General features: G+C 43.6%; 1 protein-coding gene across 1 annotated transcript; it reads left to right on the top strand.

Annotated features, from left to right (window-relative positions):
- Nucleotides 1-810: 810 nt before the first annotated feature.
- Nucleotides 811-2,401, top strand: LOC143594179 (lysine-specific demethylase JMJ32-like). Its single transcript, XM_077073557.1, has 4 exons — nt 811-1,021; nt 1,808-1,983; nt 2,089-2,159; nt 2,238-2,401. Exons 1-4 carry the CDS (start codon nt 875-877, stop codon nt 2,387-2,389), a joined length of 546 nt encoding a protein of 181 aa, XP_076929672.1. The 5' UTR covers nt 811-874; the 3' UTR covers nt 2,390-2,401.
- The last annotated feature ends 15,325 nt before the right edge of the window (nt 2,402-17,726 follow it).

The following is a 17,726-nucleotide window of genomic DNA, read 5'->3' as shown; positions in this document are numbered from 1 at the left end:
TCATAGAATTACAGGCGGAGGTGAAAAAAAACCGAACCCGGAACCGGTTTTCTTAATACCTGGGTTTTTGATATCTGAACCTGTACCCGACCCTACCTGTAAGGTATGGATAGGGTATGCATTTCAGTACCAAAACCCGTACCTAAAACCGAACCCGACCCTATCCGTAGGGTATGGATAGTTTGGTGGTTAATTCTTTAATTTGAGGGGAATTTTTAAAGAGGGGTTAAAAATGAGCAATCACTTAACCACAAGGAATCATACAGATCATAAAAAGGTAAAACTAGTAATTCCACAGTGACAAAGACTCAAATTGTTCGTTTCTAAAACCACAGGGACTCAACCAGTTCAAAAAAATTTTTAAGAACTTATTATAACTCCGTCCTAAAACTAAAACGATATGTAAGCAAACAATAATTTTGTCAACTTTTTTAGAGCTCACCCTTGTAGTTTTACGTCCCTCCCCCATTTGGTTTGAAATTCAAATTTGCAATTAAAACCGGCACCAAGACAAGAAGAGTCCCTCTTTGTCTAATTTGACACTACACTCCAAAACCCTAAACCAATCCAAGCTATAGCTATGAATTCAAAGCAGCTCCAAACCCTGTGGGAAGAAGTCCGTGACGTCTCCTTAGGAACCCCCCACCCCTCCCTCTGCTTCGCCTCCCCCCACGTCGCCCGCCTCCCTTTCCCCGACGCAATCGAGGCCATTCTTAACACCAATGATGGCCTTGTTGCATACGCGCAGCAGCAAAATGACTGCTTTAGGGGGGAGTATTCCCCCTTGAGGGGGGACATTGATGAGGACGTTGCCTAGGCCACCGAGGCCATTGGGGGACCGCCCGAGGCCGTTAATTTGTGGATTGGGAATGAGATGTCCGAGACGTCCTTTCATAAGGATCATTATGAGAATTTGTATGCCGTGGTTACCGGTGAGAAGCATTTCCTGCTGCTTCCGCCTACGGATGTGCATCGGATGTATGTCCGGGAATATCCTGCTGCTCGGTATAATTACTCGCAGGTATGTAAATGTTTATGCTTGATTGATGAATGAATGCATGATGTTTAAGCCTCTTAATTGACCATAAGCTACTACATTTTAGTACATGAAAATTGAATATAATTTATTCGTGTTGGCCTCTAAATGAACCGAAAGGCATGTTCGCATTCTTTTATTTAGCTTTAACCGAATAGCAGTTGAACACAAACAATTAAGCGAATGGGTCTTCTTGTTCGTTAAGAAAATGAGAGCGAGTGCTCGTTTATGTTCATTTGTTGATGGTATACAAAAGAAAAAAAACCAAATGAACATCAATCTTTTGGGTCTAATAGTTAATAAAACTAGATTGAATTGTAATGAGTAGTGTTTTAATTTCTTAAACTTAGACAGTTAGATTAAATTGTATTGAGCCTAAAAGAATTCTTAAACGAATGGACATAAACAGAATTTAAGCTGACAAGCATAAACGAACGTAAATAGATGTTCATGGACATATATGATCAAACGAGACATGTGTTAATCTTGGTTCGTTTAACCAAGTGTCCAAGTGATTTGAGTGAAGTAAAAATTTTCTTCACGTTTGTTTGTTTATCAAGTAAACGAACTTCTCACTAACAGTTGCTGAACGTTCAGTTCATTTACAGACTATGCGCAATTGGGTGTACAGTTGAATGCAATTGAACCATAATAAACTGACCATTGAACCCCAAAGTGCATCTAGCATATGCTACTTTAAATCTTTCAAAATTGAATTTTTACATCATTTATAATAAACAGAAATCATTACTTACGTAAATAATATTACAGGAAACTGGTGAATTTAAATTGGAAATTGAGAACCCGCCACGAAACGTCCCTTGGTGCAGTGTAAATCCTTACCCATTGCCTGAAAACAAGGAGAAAGAAATGTCTAAATTCCCGCTATACTTTAACGGACCGAAGCCATTTGAGGTCACTGTTAAGGCTGGTGAAATCCTCTACTTGTAAGATTCTTTTCCATAACATTATTATATGTATGCAAAGTTAAATAACAAATGAATTGAAATCATTTATTTCACATAAGTACTAATACGCTTGTTGCTATGTAGGCCGAGTATGTGGTTTCATTATGTTCGACAGACTCCAGACAGCCGAGGACTCACCATTGCAGTGAATTATTGTAATTTTACTTATGAAAAAGTAGTTTTCATTTGTTTGATTGGTAATTGTTTTAATTACATAATATTTCTTCTTGCAGGGTATGATATGCAATTTGATATAAAATATGCCTACTTTAACTTCTTGCAATCACTTCCACCTCCCCAACATCAAACTTCACATGATTCTTTAACAAACGGAAATGCATCTGATGGAGACAAAAAACATAAAAAGGAATCTATTTTGACTTGACCTTGAATCTTGTCAGTTTTGTATTTGTATTCATATGATACTTTATGTACACTAGATTAGGTGATATACAAACACACATTTGATTACTTTTTTTTTATGTACACTAGATTAGGCTCCATCGGGTTCGTCCCCGCCTGTTCGCACCTTCAAGCTCAAAAAGACCCGTAAGTGTACATAACTTTAACTTCATATCTTTCCGCTATTATACTTATATATCGTCTTCATGCAGGCGTGAATGCTACGGCATTCCAAAGTGGAGCTGGAGGGAGCAGCTCTGGACCCATGAAGGTAGGTTTGGTCAACCTACCCGAGGCGATGACCCAGGCGGCTGCGCCTGCTTGCAGTACTGGTTCAGTTGCTCATCCCGTTGAGCCAACTGTTCCAGCTGTAACATTATCCCCGCCGGCCGTCAGTGCCATTTTCACAGAATCCATCACTGAGCCGGCGGTGATTTCTCTTGCGGGTTCTTCTGCAGCCGCGGCCACGGTTGTGAGTTCACCTCCGGTGAGTTCACCTCCGTTGGTTTCCATCGCGGCAGCCTCCACCATGCCTCCTCCGGCGCCTGCGACTACGGCCAGTCCTTCAGGTACGTTTGGGGTTGGGGCGTCTAGCCAATCCCTGCCTCCTTCCCGTCTCCTTGACCTTTTGGATGGATATCCCTTAGGTTCAGGTGATGGGTTTGCTGGCTATCGGCCTGTTATCGACCATACAGGTGCGTAGGGTTATTTTGGCCTATATCCCTTTCATCATTTCTCTCTTAACTGTTTTTTTGTTTTATTGCAGTTCGTGATTCCAACGAGGTGTACGCTCCTCGGTGGAAGATCCGCCGGGGAACGACCCTCCGGACTGCTGAAGATTGCGTCGAATGGGCGCGTCACGCCGCCCCAAGCGGTGCGCTGGGGGAGGCCATGGCCAGCTACCAGGAAGGTAGGCTGTCCAACGAGCTTCGAATCCTCCTCGCCCGGATGCAGCCGCGCGTCGAGCTACTTTGTCGTGAAAACGACAAGTTAAAGACGGCGCGTAGCCTTGAAGTGGCTCAGGCGCGGGCTATCCGGGAGGAGAATGCGAAGCTTGCCGCCGTTGCTGCGGAAAAGGAGAAGGCCTTCAAAGCCCTTGAGGTTGACGTTCAGGCTCGTCTCGAGGCCCGTTCCAAGGCCGCCCAAGCTGTTAATGAACAGCTTCGGTTGGCTAAGGAAACTGCACGGAACGCAACCGAGAGGGCCACCAAGGCTGAAGCTGCTGCTGAGCCTCTACGCGTCGAGAATGAGGAACTTAAAGCCAAATTAGAGAGGCTCCAGCAGGCTCATGATGCTTTGGCCATGGAAGATGCCAAGAAGGTCCAAGAGATCTTGGACCAGAGGGGGGTGCTTGACCACACTGAGCGTAAGCTAAAGGGCGTCGAAGAGGCTGCAGCCAAAGATGTGTTGCTTGCCAACCTTACAAAGAACGAAGCCGAACGCGCCAGTAATGAAGCTCAAGCTGCCCTCCAGGAGGCTCTGGTTACCAAGGAATGGCTTCTTCGAGAAGTGTTGTCGCAGGTATGCGCAGTTTCACAATTTCTTTACGCTTTTCCTTACACTTTGAAGAGTTTTTGATATACTTCTGTTTTTTAGGTTGTGCATCGGGTGTTCACGAACACATCATATGACGATGCGATGAGCAGCCCTCAACGCTTCTCATGAGGATGGGGAAAAGGCTGGCTTCCTGCTTGGTCTAGGGTTTGTTGAACAAGGCATTCCGCCTTCCAACTTCCCTCTTTACAATGTGGATACTGAAGCTGCGTATGACCAAGCAGTGAATCAGTATGCCGCCTTCCCGCATCCGGTGGTAGAAAAGGTAAACGAGATTGCTGCTGCTGATGATGGGCTAGCTATCCTCAAAGCTTTCCTTGAACCGCCACACTCTACTGATGGTGCGGGTCCAAGTGGGAGTGGTCCTGAAGCTTGATACTTTAGATCCCTTTCCACCATTAGAGTAGATTTTTATGTTTGTAGACTTCTAATCTTGTATGCGGGTATGTACCCAGCAATTCTTGTAATGTTTGAATGTTGATGGAATAAAAATTATTTGTTAATGCCTTGCCTTGTTTATTTCGCTCATATTTTGTTTTAACTTAGCAATTTCTTTAGTACTTAGATAAGTTAACTTTTCAACGTGGCAGATAATAAGTTAAAGTTTTGCTTCCTCTTTCGTGATTGTGCGGATAAGACCGTCACTTTCACTTAGTAGGATGGCTAAACTTTACCTATATCTGACCTGCGTGGAAGTTTTCCTCATCTTTTCCTTTGAAATTTTCTAAGTGTTTTGAATAAGTTAACCTTTCGACGCGCGGTTGCCAATAGGTCAATGTTCAGTTTCCTCTATCATGATTGTGCGGGTAGGACCGTAACTTTCATTTATTGGGATGACCAAACTTCACCTATAGCTGACCTGCGTGAAGGTTTTCCTTAGAAATTTTTACCGTTTTGTGTTTATGCGGGTTTTTCCGCCTTCCACACGCAACGACTTACTTCTTCCCATATTTATGCGGTGAATACCGGCATATCAGCGTGGGAAGTTCATAAGTATAAAGGTAAGGCTATCAACACAATGTGAAAGGAGAATCATTTCCATTAGAAGTGGCTCTAGGCCTTTTCTTTACAAGTTTGGAATTGATCTACATGTAACATTTGCGTAATTGAGATCCGTTCCATGTTCTTGGGATAGGAGTGCCATCGAGCCTTTCGAGCCGGTATGCGCCTTTTTCCCAAAACTTCTTTGATAATGTACGGTCCTTCCCAGACCGGTGCCAGTTTTCCTGGGCGCTCTTGGTTTGAAGCCTCGTTGTTACGCAATATGTAGTCTCCTACATTGAAGTTGCAGAGTTTTACCCGCGTGTTGTAGTACTTTTGCATTTGTCGCTTGTAGTTTTCTTCGCGCGCTGCGGCTAAGTCTCTGCGTTCCTCGGTTATCATAAGGTCTAACCGTCTTTCCGCATCATTGTCTTCTGGCTGAATCAAGACCCTTGGTGAGGGCAAACCAATTTCGACTAGGACCATGGCTTCAGTGCCATAAGTGAGGCTGAACGGGGTTTCTCCCGTACTGGCCTTTTTCAGCGTTCTGTTTGCCCAAAGGACGTGTGGAACTTCGTCTACCCAGCCGGATCTGTGTTCCAGGAGTCTTTTCTTTATGCCTTCGACGATGCTTTTATTTGCTCTTTCCACCTCACCGTTACCTTGCGGGTGTGCCACTGAGGTAAATGTGTGGGTGATTTGAAGTTCTTCTAGCCACTTTTGTAGCTTCTTGTCAGCAAAGTTGGTGCCGTTATCACTCACCAAAGTCTGTGGAAGTCCAAAACGACAAATAATAAATTCCCAAATAAATTTTTTAATATGTTTTGCGATTGTTTGGGCTAAGGGTTTTGCTTCTATCCACTTGGTAAAGTAGTCGATGGCTACCACTAGGAACTGAACGTTTCCTGCTGCTGTAGGAAATGGACCTGTCACATCGATGGCCCACTTCTGAAATGGCCATGAAGAGGTGACTGGAACAAGTTCATTCTTCGGGCGATGCGTGTTGGGTGCGTAGAGCTGGCAAGACCTACACTTTCTGATGTATGCCAGCGCATCCGTATGCATCCCCGGCCAAAAGTATCCCGCGTTGTTTAGCTTAGCTACAACAGCGCGTGGACCTGCGTGTACTCCACAGATGCCTTCGTGTACTTCCCTTAGGAGGTAGTCAGCATCTTGGTTGTCCACGCATCTTAAGAGTGGGCCAAGAAAGTTACGTCTGTAAAGGATGTCATCGATGAGTTGATAGTTTAATGCTTTACAACGTATTTTTCTTGCCTGTGTTTTTGACTCTGGTAGTATACCCGCTGCAAGGTAATTTATTATTGGTGTCATCCACGTTTCTGTACCGGTTTGGATGACACAAATTTCCTTGTGCGGGACTGATGGTGCTTCAAGGAGTTCAATGCGGATGTCCTTTCCCAAATGGGTGAAGGCTAATGATGCAAGCTTGCTAAACGCATCCGCAGATTTGTTTTCGCTACGCTTGACGTGTATGACTTTACAATCATTAAAATCGCGCATAAGGGTTTTTGCTTGTGCGAGGTACAGGACCATTGTGTCGTTCCCGGCCGTGTACGTTCCGTTTATCTGGTTGGCTACTAACATGGAATCCACGTGGGCTTCCAAGTTTTTCACTCCCATTTTACGCGCAATTCTCAGCCCTGCCAAGAATGCTTCATACTCGGCTTCGTTATTCGTACTTGAAAAATCCAGTCGAATAGCGTAAGTGTATTCTTGGCCTGCTGGGTTGGTTAATTTCAACCCTGCGCCTGAACCCTCGTTGCTGGCTGCTCCATCAGTGTAGAGTCGCCAGACATCATTGATGTCCTGTGCTGGGGAGGGTTGAGCCTCCTCCTGGCACCCTTTCTCCCGCGAAGCGGGGACTTCTGCAATAAAGTCGGCCAAGACCTGGCCTTTCATAGCTGGTCTTGGCTTGTACTTTATCGCATATTCCCCCAACTCAATTGCCCATTTGGCTAGACGTCCCGATAATTCGGGTTTGCCTAGAACGTTTGCGAGTTTGAAGTTGGTGAGAATGGTGATTGGGTGACCCTGGAAATATTGTCTTAGTCTGCGTGAAGCTTGTACAAGTGCTAAGACTAATTTTTCCAGGGTGGAGTACCGGGTTTCTACGTCTGTTAGGACACGGCTAACATAGTAAATAGGCATCTGGATACCTTTCCGCTCTACTAGCAGGACTGCCCCGGTCGCTCTATCTGTGGCAGAAAGGTATATGATTAATTCCTCCCCCGCTTCTAGTGCTGTGAGCGTTGGGAGTTCGATCAAGCGTGACCGAATTTCCTGAAAAGCTGCTTCCGCTTCTGGTGTCCAGCGGAAGTGCGTTTTCTTTAAACAGTTTCTCAATGTTGACACGAATGGGAACGACCTATCCGCATGGTTTGACAAAAAGCGGTTAAGTGCGACTATGCGTCCATCCAGTGTCTGAGCTTGCTTGATGGTAGTAGGTGATTCCATTTTGATAATGGCTTCGACCTTTTCAGGGTTCGCTCTGAAGCCATCTTTAGTAACAATGACTCCCAAGAACTTCCCTTCTTCCATCCCAAAGAAACACTTGCTCGGGTTGAGCTTCATGTTTATCTTTCTGAGCGTGTTGAAAGTTTCTTCGACGTCTTTCAACATCGCTTCTGGCTCAGGGCTTTTGATGACCAAATCATCCATGTAGACTTCCAAGTTTCTCACAATTTGGGCATGAAACTCTTTGTCCATCAGGCGTTGGTATGTGGACCCTGCATTCTTAAGTCCGAATGGCATCATTTGATAACAAAATGTGCCATGGGGCGTCCGAAATGCGTTTTTGTCCTGATCATCTACAGCCATATGGATTTGATGGTACCCCTTATATGCGTCAAGGAAGCATTTAAGGCGAAACGGTGCTAATGAATCCACTTTGAGGTCAATTTCGGGTAACGGGTAACAATCTTTGGGGCATGCTTTGTTTAAATCTTTGAAATCTATACACATGCGCCATTGTTTGTTAGCCTTCGGTACCATAACGGGATTTGCAACCCATGTTTGATATCTACTAACGCGTACGATGCCCGCGTCAAGGAGTTCCTTGACTTGGGTTCTACACGCGTTAGCCTGTTCCGCCCCCATTACTCTGCGCTTTTGTATGACTGGCGTAAAAGTCGGGTCACACTTGAGCTTATGCTCTGCTTTACTTCGAGGTACACCAGTCATGTCAGCTGGTGTCCACGCGAAGATGTCAGCGTTTCTTTGTAATAAGCGTTTGAGTAAGGTACGCGTAGGATCAGCGATTGTTGGGCCAATTGTAACAGCCTGGTCAGGGTATCTGCCATTGAGGGCCCATTTTTCTGGTTCGGTAATGGTTGGTTTAGCCATCTTTGGTTTGGGTTTAGATGAGACGGATGCGATGCATACCTGGGGGATACCGGTGATCATCGCTACACCCTCAGCAGTTGGCCATCCCATCATGCCGTGGACTGAAGATACCACGGCGTTGAATCTTGCCATCCCGTCTCTCCCGAAGAGAATTTCGTATGTGTGATGTGGCTTCCTCATTACGACGAAGTCCACGTCTTCTGTGCGGGAGTATTTCCCGTCCGTGAGAATGACGGGGAAAGAGAGGATACCCAGGGGGGTGTTTGTGCTGCCGTCGAACCCCTTCCATTGAGGCGTAAACCGTTTCCAGGCGTTCTTTGTCTTCGTCATCTAGCTTGTCGAAGAACTGCCTGTACATAACCGTTGACGAGGCGCCATTGTCAGCAAGAGTGCGGGAAGTTATGTAATGCCCCAGCTGGCTTTTGATGACGATGGGGCCTTCCTTGCTGGGTCCTCCTGGCACTCGCGGGAAGCGCACCTTAGCTTCCTTCCATTCGCATGGTTCTGTCGTTCGTCTTTTTCTTCCTCTGATGTTGCCATGAACCATGTGGATGCTGATGTCAACGGGCTTTCGTCCATTGCCTTTATACCGGTTATCATTCCTTCCTCCATTCTTGATTGATGCCACAAGGTGTGCAAGTCTTCCATCCTTGACGAATGTTTCAACAATATCCTTCAAGGATGTACACTCCTCTGTACTGTGACCCTTTGTCCCGTGGAAGTCACAGAATTTGCTCTGATCCGCATTAGGTCGTTGTCGGATCATTGGAGCTTTTGGCCATGGGAGTTTTTCGGTGGCAAATATCTCCGTGACGCTTTTGGTGAGTGGCGTCCACCGGTGTTTTCGGCTTGAAGGGTGCGTGTTATTCCTTCTGCCAACAAGAGGGCGAGAGCTGGATGAGGTGTCAAAGTTTACCCTTGACTGCCAAATACCTAGCTTCCTCTTCTTGTTCTGCCGGGCGATCCGAACATTGTTTTCTCTGGTCCTCTACGTGTAGAGATGTGTACTCTGGGGAAGATCCCTACCCAGTTGCTTCTCCGTCTCGGCAAAGCGCTTGGCCGCCGTCATGATGGCATCCCATGTGGATGGCATGCCGTCCTTACCCATCAACGTGCGGATAAGCTCTGGGTATTCGGCGCCCTGGATGAAAGCGGCGCGAACAAGATCTTCACTTATGTTGCCCAGACTCAGCTTTTTGGAGTTGAAGCGAGTGATGAAGTCTAGTAAAGATTCATCTTCCTCTCTCACGCAGTTGAGGATCGTCCACTGCTCTTCAGTATATTTCCTCTGTTGACTGAAGTGTTGGCTGAACTTGTGTTGAAAATCCGCCCAATCATAGATGTGGTGGACCGGTAAACGATCAAACCACGCCCTGGCCGCTCCAACCAGCGTCATCTGGAACATATAACACCACGTGGGTTCCGTCCAGTTACTGACGGTTGCCCCCGCTATGAATCTGTTCAAGTGATCGTCTGGGTCGGATAGACCATCATAAGTGCCGATGTTGGATATCTGTTTGGCACTTCTCGGGGCGATTGCTTCCGCAATGTCCCTTGCAAACTTGGATGTTCCCGCATTTGCAGCAGTTGGTCTAAAGGTTTTGGAGAAGTCGCGTGGGTTTCCCCCCGCGTTCCTTGGTTTGAAGGTTTCTCCGAAATTCCTTCTTGGTTGGAAGTCCGTTTCTTTACGCTTCCCTTTCGCCCTATGGCGAGGGTTCGCGTCAGTGTCGGATTCCTCCCGATCATCGTCCGAGTACTCGCACTCACTGTTCATGTTGAGCTGTTGTCGAGTGCTCCCGAATTCGTCAGCCTGTTGGAGTGAGCGCAAACGTTCATCCAACTCAGCTTGGAATTCCTTCTGACGTGCTTCGGCCCACGCCTTAACTTGATCGAGTGTTTGGCGAGGGAGCCTCGTCTGTTTCTCCAACTGGGCATTAGTGAACCCCAGTGAAATATTGTTTACTGCACTTGCCCCGGCTTGGGTAACCGGGGTAGTGTTCGTAAAATTTGTGTAACCGCCGGTGTTCCCCCCAGTAGCTGGGGTTGTAGTTACCGGGGTTTCTTGGTCACTTACTGGCCTTGGGACCGGAGTAACGTTAACCATTTTTTCAGAAGTTTTGAAAAAACCGAATTAGTTCTAGCTTTTATGAACGGATGGCGCCAATGAAGAAACACTAATCGACCCCGAGTAGATTATGGATAATTTGGGGGTTAAATAATGTTTCCCACGAGGGTTAGGTCCGGCAAAGAAGGATGTTCTTCAGATGACCTGCAAAACAGACACCGTGAGCTCGTCACTGAGAAGGGGGGGGGGGGTTCCTCCTTGTGACCACCCTCCGGCGTAAGAATCAGACTAGATTGCTTTGAATATAAGTGTATATTGAGAGAAATAGCCAGTGAAGGTAAAATACCAGATGATCATACCGTTCCAAGGTGTTGGAGTATTTATAGCCGAAGGTAGGTTTCCAAGCAGGTACAGCCAGCTGTATAATATTCCTGTTCTACCAACTACGGGCTACGCACGTGCCATGCTGGTTGGTGGGTAGGCAGCGGCTGATAGTGACCAGGCCGGCTGTGTATTATTCCTTTTCCACCAATTGCAGGCTATGTGCGTGCCACGACAAGGGTTGGTGAGTAGGCAGCGGCTAATAGTGACAAACAGTACTAGAGCATGCTCCTCGTACTGTTTGTCGGTGAGCTGTCACCCTGTGATTGGTTCATGGGCTGCTTAGGTCAGATCTTGTCTATTTTGTCCATACCTTGGCAGGTATAGTACAAAAGATCTTCCAGAAGCATACGGACTGGCTCATTTGGGCGGGAGTTTTCCCGCCTTGCTCATTCCTTCAGGTGACACTGAATTATTGAGTTAGTGCCTTGTGCGTGTAGCCTTGCTATTAGTGCGGGTAGCCTTCCCTGATGGCTTGTATCCGCAGCTGCGGGGACAGGCGGGGTACTTCACCATTGGGAGGCTTTCCCTGCGTGAACGGCTGGCGTACTGCGCGTAAGGTCTTCATCTCTGAGCATTGTGGGTCCTGCGGAACCAGTTGGTCCTTGCGCAAACGTCCCTCTTCAAGGTGAGTCTTGCGGGTCCAACTGGGCTCTACTGGGACCTACCTCTTCAATATCTGTTTTATACTTTGACCGAGAAACAGTTGCACGAAGTTGTTTTGACGCTAGTCACCGCAAGTCAGGCATTAAGTTTGTCCATCATCAGTAATCTAGTTTATTTGACTAATGAATCCTATGGATTAGACTCTTTGGTCCATATAATCGGTGACGTATACTAGCTTTTGTTTGTATTCAGTTATGTGTTTATGAACTCTGTTTAGTCCCTTGATCATCTTACATTGGTATACCACTGTTGTGTTTAGCTGCATTCTATGTGTTTGTGAAAATGGTGAAGTGAAATTGATGGGCTTGTTCATTGGAAAGTTCACCTCAAGTTCTTCACTACCAAGCAGATTGTCACCTACAAAACAATTAGTAGCAAAGATGAGATTTGTACAGTACCTATACCTGTAACAAAAATTAATAGAAAGAGTACCGATACATGTATTCGGTACGGATGTACGGTGCATGCTTTGTACCTCTTTTCTTTTTTTATTATTTTTTTTACCAAATCTCCAATGATCTTAGTATCGATACCGGTATGAATAACAAATTAGTTAAATTGGTTCGGGTACTTAATTGCTAAATTGGTATGGGTAGCCGTACGATATCGCCATCACTAACGCAACCAAAATAGAATACCAAAACCAAATGTAAACGGGTACAAAATAACTAAAATGTTGTTCATATTCTAGACGGGTACAAAATACAGAAATACATGTACCTACACCCGTACCCGTAGATGTTTGTACCGAATATCGAAAATCAAAAATCATGTTATCAATACTCGTACTGAATAGGCTAAATCGGTTAGGCTAAATCGGTTACGGTTATGGTTATGGTATGGGTATAGATACGGGTTGTATTCGAGAAAAAATCTCATCCAATATGTGTAATGTCCTAAAAATAAATAAAGAGCTACAACTCAACATCTTTTATTCTCATGTACAAATGTAACTTTGAGATTCAATTCTACTCGTAATAAATGTGTATTTTGATACCTATAATCTAAATTTATTTTAATATAAAAAATTTGAGTTTCGATATTATAATAAATCAAAGATTCAAAATTATAATAACAAACAAAAATATGCTAATTAGCAATAACTAGTTTTTAGACCCGCCGTTATTGCGGCGGGTATGTGATACGTATATGAAATGCTTAAACAACCTATTGCATACTACAAACAAACACAAAACAACTAAACTACCCATAGCCTATCTAGCAACAATACAAGTAAATGGAAACACCACACCAAAGTAATGGCGTGTTGCGCCAGGTTTGTGACAAAGCAAAAGAAACATGTAAACATCTATAAATGTAACGCTACTCAAAGTGCAAATGTAAAGAAGAAATATATAACCAAACTTAAAAAAATCGTAATGTTAGAAAAATTACTCGAGGCTCAGATCTCCGCTATGTATAATTTGGTCATATTCAAGCATATGCATTATCATTTTGTAATTGGCTTTGAGCAGCATACGTATCTTCGAGCATATGTATATTGTTTAGTAGTTGGCTCTGAAAAGCACACATACCGCACCAGCAATACTCCCTCGCCACTGTTTCATATCAAGACATATTAATCTAATATGTATTTGAAACCAAGACTGTTAATTATATAAAACAATGAGAGAAAAAAGTGAATTACCTCAAGATTTAACAATAATGACATGTATGTACTTGTGGTGTATGGACAGGTCGGAACCGATAATCACCACTAGAGCTCATTTTGACTCATTTTCCAGCCCGCTTAGAACAAAAAAATTAGCAACACAAAATAACATTTAGAAGCCGCATACTCGTATAGCAGTTTATTGGTGGTTGAGCCTTTTCATGTAAATATTCAAGACCTCTTGCAACATCATAAGCAATTTTAACACTCTTGTGACCAATTTAGAACTTTCTCCCTAATTACTATAAATCCATGTTGGTTATCATCAAAGTTAAAAATATGATATAGAAGAAGCACGTTTGTGATGTTTACCATAAAATATCTCATGCAAATAACCCATAGTTATATAGCTTAACAATGGCTCAGATATTCATGGCTGCAATTCTGGTTACTTATTTCCAAGCAATACAGTTGCCACGCCAAGAGTCTGTCATCATCATCGTCGGCATAGCACAATCGTCAAAGCATTGCACCAAACACCTCATGTGCATCGTACCTTAGGTTATAGATGTTCACAATAGAGGTTTAGAAAACAATCATAGCACAGAAATGCATTTCATCGAACACCTTATGTGCACCGCATCTAAGGTCACAATAAAAACCGAGAGAAATGCATGCAAAGAACTCAGGTGTAAAGCCATCATAGTTCGAAAACATACCCAAAATTAAAGCAGAGATAGATTACAATGGAAGTTGTCATGACATCCAGTTAGCTAATCGAACAGACAAATAGACCGTGCGTCGGACACCTCCGCCATGGCCGCCGCCTAGAATTCCAAAATGAAATCCAGCAATGACTACCATCGCCACCAAAGACGACACCACCTACTTTCGCCGTTGGCGTAGACGGCTCGGCAGTGGTATAGTGAGGTAAATACAATGGCTACGGCGGTGAGAGATATTACCCTAGCTGGAGAGGATGAAAGGTGAATAAATTAGAGCAAGAGAACACCGTTGGAACCACTTATCAAAAGGAAAAGCGGTAAAGCAGCTACGTGTAAAGGAGATTCACTTACGTTTTGTATGGTTACACCTGCTGTTCATTTGTCAAGAGTGCTTCCTCTCTCTATGTTGTTCACTTACGATTTTGAGGGATTATACAACTACCACTGCAAAAGGTACAACCAGTAATGCGTAAAGAAGTTCTCTTTTAATATATATATATATATATATAATATTTCAAGTTTTTTAGTCAACATAGAACAAGTTATGAACATAAATAAAAACAAGGTAGCGATTTTTCAAAACAGAAGGTAAGCGGACAACAAGCTGCGTCGCAGCCCCTTTTTAATACATAATCGAGTACATAGGTTAGTAACACCAATAGGTCAATACGGAATTCGACTTGACGAATAGGAGGGAGTCCGGCAACGTCATCAGGAAAGACGTCGGGAAAATCACGAACAATCGGGATATCTTGAATCTTCTTCTTATCTCGATTCTTTTCCACCACAAGCGCTAAGAAAGCAATGTACTTCTTACATAGATAACGTTGAGCTTTAAAACACGACATGCGATTAAGCTTAGAAGTAGGCGCATTACCAAAAACAGGATACGACCATCTTTGAGAGGTATATGAAGAAACTTCTCGAAACATACAACCTCGACACGATTTAGAGTGAGCCAATCCATTCAAACAATAGCGTCAAACCTACTCATTTGCATAGGAATATGATCAATACGGAACTTGACCTTATTAAGAGTTAAAACACAATCCCGAATAACCGAATCAATAAATAATAGAGTTCTCATTCGCTACTTCTACGGAAAAAGGCTTAGATAACTTATCCCGAGGTCTATCAATAATATACGCAAAATCCAAAGAAATAAAACTCTTATCGGCACCAATATCAAACAACACCGAAGCAAAATGATCATTAATAAGGAACATACCATTCACCACATCGTTGGAGTTCTGAGCTTGCTTCACATTCATCATGAGAGCACAACCATTAGAACTTTAGGGTGCTTGAGCAGCTTGGTTGGTTGGAGGAGCTTGGATAGCAGGGACTTGAACTATTGCATGAAGAGGGGCCATAAACTGAGAAACTTGAGAGTATAGATATAAGGGCAAAACCCTGAGGGATTGGAGGTTGGTAGGTTTGAACTTGTTAAGCTTGGCTAGTGTAGTAAGGTGTGGGTATCACTTGGGCTTGGTGAGCATGAGTGGCATAGTAGGGTGCAGGCATAACTTGGGCTTGATGGACATGGGTACGCTGAGGACACATGTTGCGGAGATGACTAGGGTCTCCACAGTTGTAGCAAGCACGAGTGATAGGAGCACCGGGTTGAGCATGTGGGGTAGTAGCGGTTCTAGGAGCAGGCGGTGCAGACCGTTGTGGGACAGCTTGCCCACCAGGCGGTGCACGACAAACGTTGGCAAGGTGACCGTAACGATTGCATTAGATGCAAAGACGGCAAAGGGATTGAGCTGGGTGATGACGGTTGCATATCGAGCATAACGGGTGAGGTCCGGTGTAGGGTCTTTTGTTCAGGGCATTTTGGTTTTGTTGAGGTTGATGGTTGGCTTGGTTAACGGCATAGTTTTGGTGGTTGGACTTACGTTTTTGATTGTTGTTGTTGTTGTGGTAGCGATGAGAGTTGTTGTTTTGAGTGGTTTTGGGTTCAGCTTTAGCATCGGTTGAGGACTCGGCTTTGGTTTTGTTAGGAGTAGGTTTGGAATCTTTTCGGGACAAGGTTCCATCTCTGACATGGTTATCGGAAAGTGAAGCAGCAAGAGCAATAGCGTCCTCGATGGAGAGAGGATCTCGACTGACCACGGCATCACGGAAAATCATGGGCAATCCACGGATATACTTTCGAATACCGCGAGAAATATGTGTCACCAGATGGGGTACTAACAAGAAAAATTCCTTAAAATGATTGGAGTAAGTAGATTTGTCACCACCAATCTGCTTAAGTTCCCAAAACTCAGTCTCAAGCCTTTGCAGTTCATTCTTGGGGCAAAATTCCTTCTTCATGGCCTCTTTGAGTTCATCCCTAGGCATAGTCATAGCAATCTCAATTCCTTGGAGGGCTTTGAAAGTGTTCCACCAAGTGAGAGCTCACTCGTCAAAGACGCTCGAGGCGAACTTAGTTCGTTTCTCGTCCGGACATTCGCAATGGATTAATATGTTCTCCATTCTCTCGAACCACCAGAGAAGTTTAGTAGCATTCTCTTCTCCAAGATACGGGGGTGGTTTAGCACTAGTGAAGTTCTTGTAGTGAAAGTTGCTCGGGGCAGCTGAAGTAGCAGAACCATTCAAGTTGAGACTCTTGATCTGAGTCATAGTAGTAGGCATAGCAGCAGCAAATTTCTTGGTGATCCTAGCAGCTAGACGACGATCATGAGAAGCGGACGGACAACGTTGAGTACGACGGTGATTTCTTAGGGAAGACATTATGCGAGGACCAAAGATGAAATTTAATAAGATGATGGGTAAGTTGTGTAAATGAGTTGATGAAAGATAATAAGGAAGTGAATTTAAATAAAACTGTGCTAGTGACTTATCATGACTTGAGGATTAGTCAAGATTTAAAACAATGTAAATAATTTTGAGATATTTGAATAAATAAACAATATTTTAAAAGTAAAATCCAAAAATGAAATGCTATTGGGTTGGGCTTTCCATGGTAGCTTGAGAACCCAAATTAAAATATTAAATAATAAAGCATATACAATGAGTCGGCCTCCCATGAGCTTTCCATGGCAATTTGAATGGCCAAACTAATAACGCAACATAATTTGTGAATTGGGCCTCCATGAGCGTTCCATGGCAATTTAAATGGTCCAATTAAATAACGCAATTTAAATTTTGTGAATTGGGCCTCCCATGAGCGTTCCATGGCATTTTAATGGCCCAATTAAAACAACGATTTATAAAGCAATTAAGTTGGTCGGCCCATGAGCGTTACATGGCATTTTAACTGACCCAAATAAATATCAAATTAACGGATCCAAATATGAGTAGTTGGAGTATCTCGTGAACCATCACGGTGATACTTCCAACCAAATATCAAATAAAAAACGGGTTGAGAAATGGATAGTGGGAGTGTCTAACTGTCTATGGGTTGTCATGAATTTTTCACCCAACTAAGCATTTTAAAATAAATAAAAATTAAATATTGGAAAATTTTCCCGAATTTAGCCACGAACCAGCGTGAATTCAGTTTTTCTTTCATAAAAGGAATGTAATTGTTTAACCGGTCACATTGACCACTTAAAGCTCCGGGCGTATGACATTTGTTCCGCTTTGGCCTATAGGATCGAGTACTGTGGTCAGATTATCCTCCAGGTAAGGAATAGCATCTTACCTTTGGTTCTTGGAATCGTTTTGCCAAGGCCCGACTCACAGTTCTCTCCCCCTTAGGGCTACTACAGAACATGTCATACTCCCATGCTTTAAGGTGCAGGAGTAAAAACAAAAACAAGGAAATTCCTTCTTAAGGAATTTCCTAAAATAAAAGCAATCTACTAACTTCATTGAAAGAATTTAAAAATATTTTGTAGGTGAGGCATAGCCTTGGAATTTGTGTGTGCACAATAAATATAAATAAAAATAAAATAAATAAATAACTTAATTAAGATGTAAACACATAATAATAAGCACATAAGGCAATCAAGTAGGTACATATAAG

This window comes from Bidens hawaiensis, unplaced genomic scaffold, assembly GCF_021521415.1.
Source record: "Bidens hawaiensis isolate Kalapana, Puna unplaced genomic scaffold, B.hawaiensis_p1.1 tig00001692_1, whole genome shotgun sequence".
Taxonomy (NCBI): Eukaryota; Viridiplantae; Streptophyta; class Magnoliopsida; order Asterales; family Asteraceae; genus Bidens; species Bidens hawaiensis.
The sequence above is the reverse complement of the archived record's forward strand: the minus strand, read 5'-3'. Positions and strand labels throughout refer to the sequence as shown.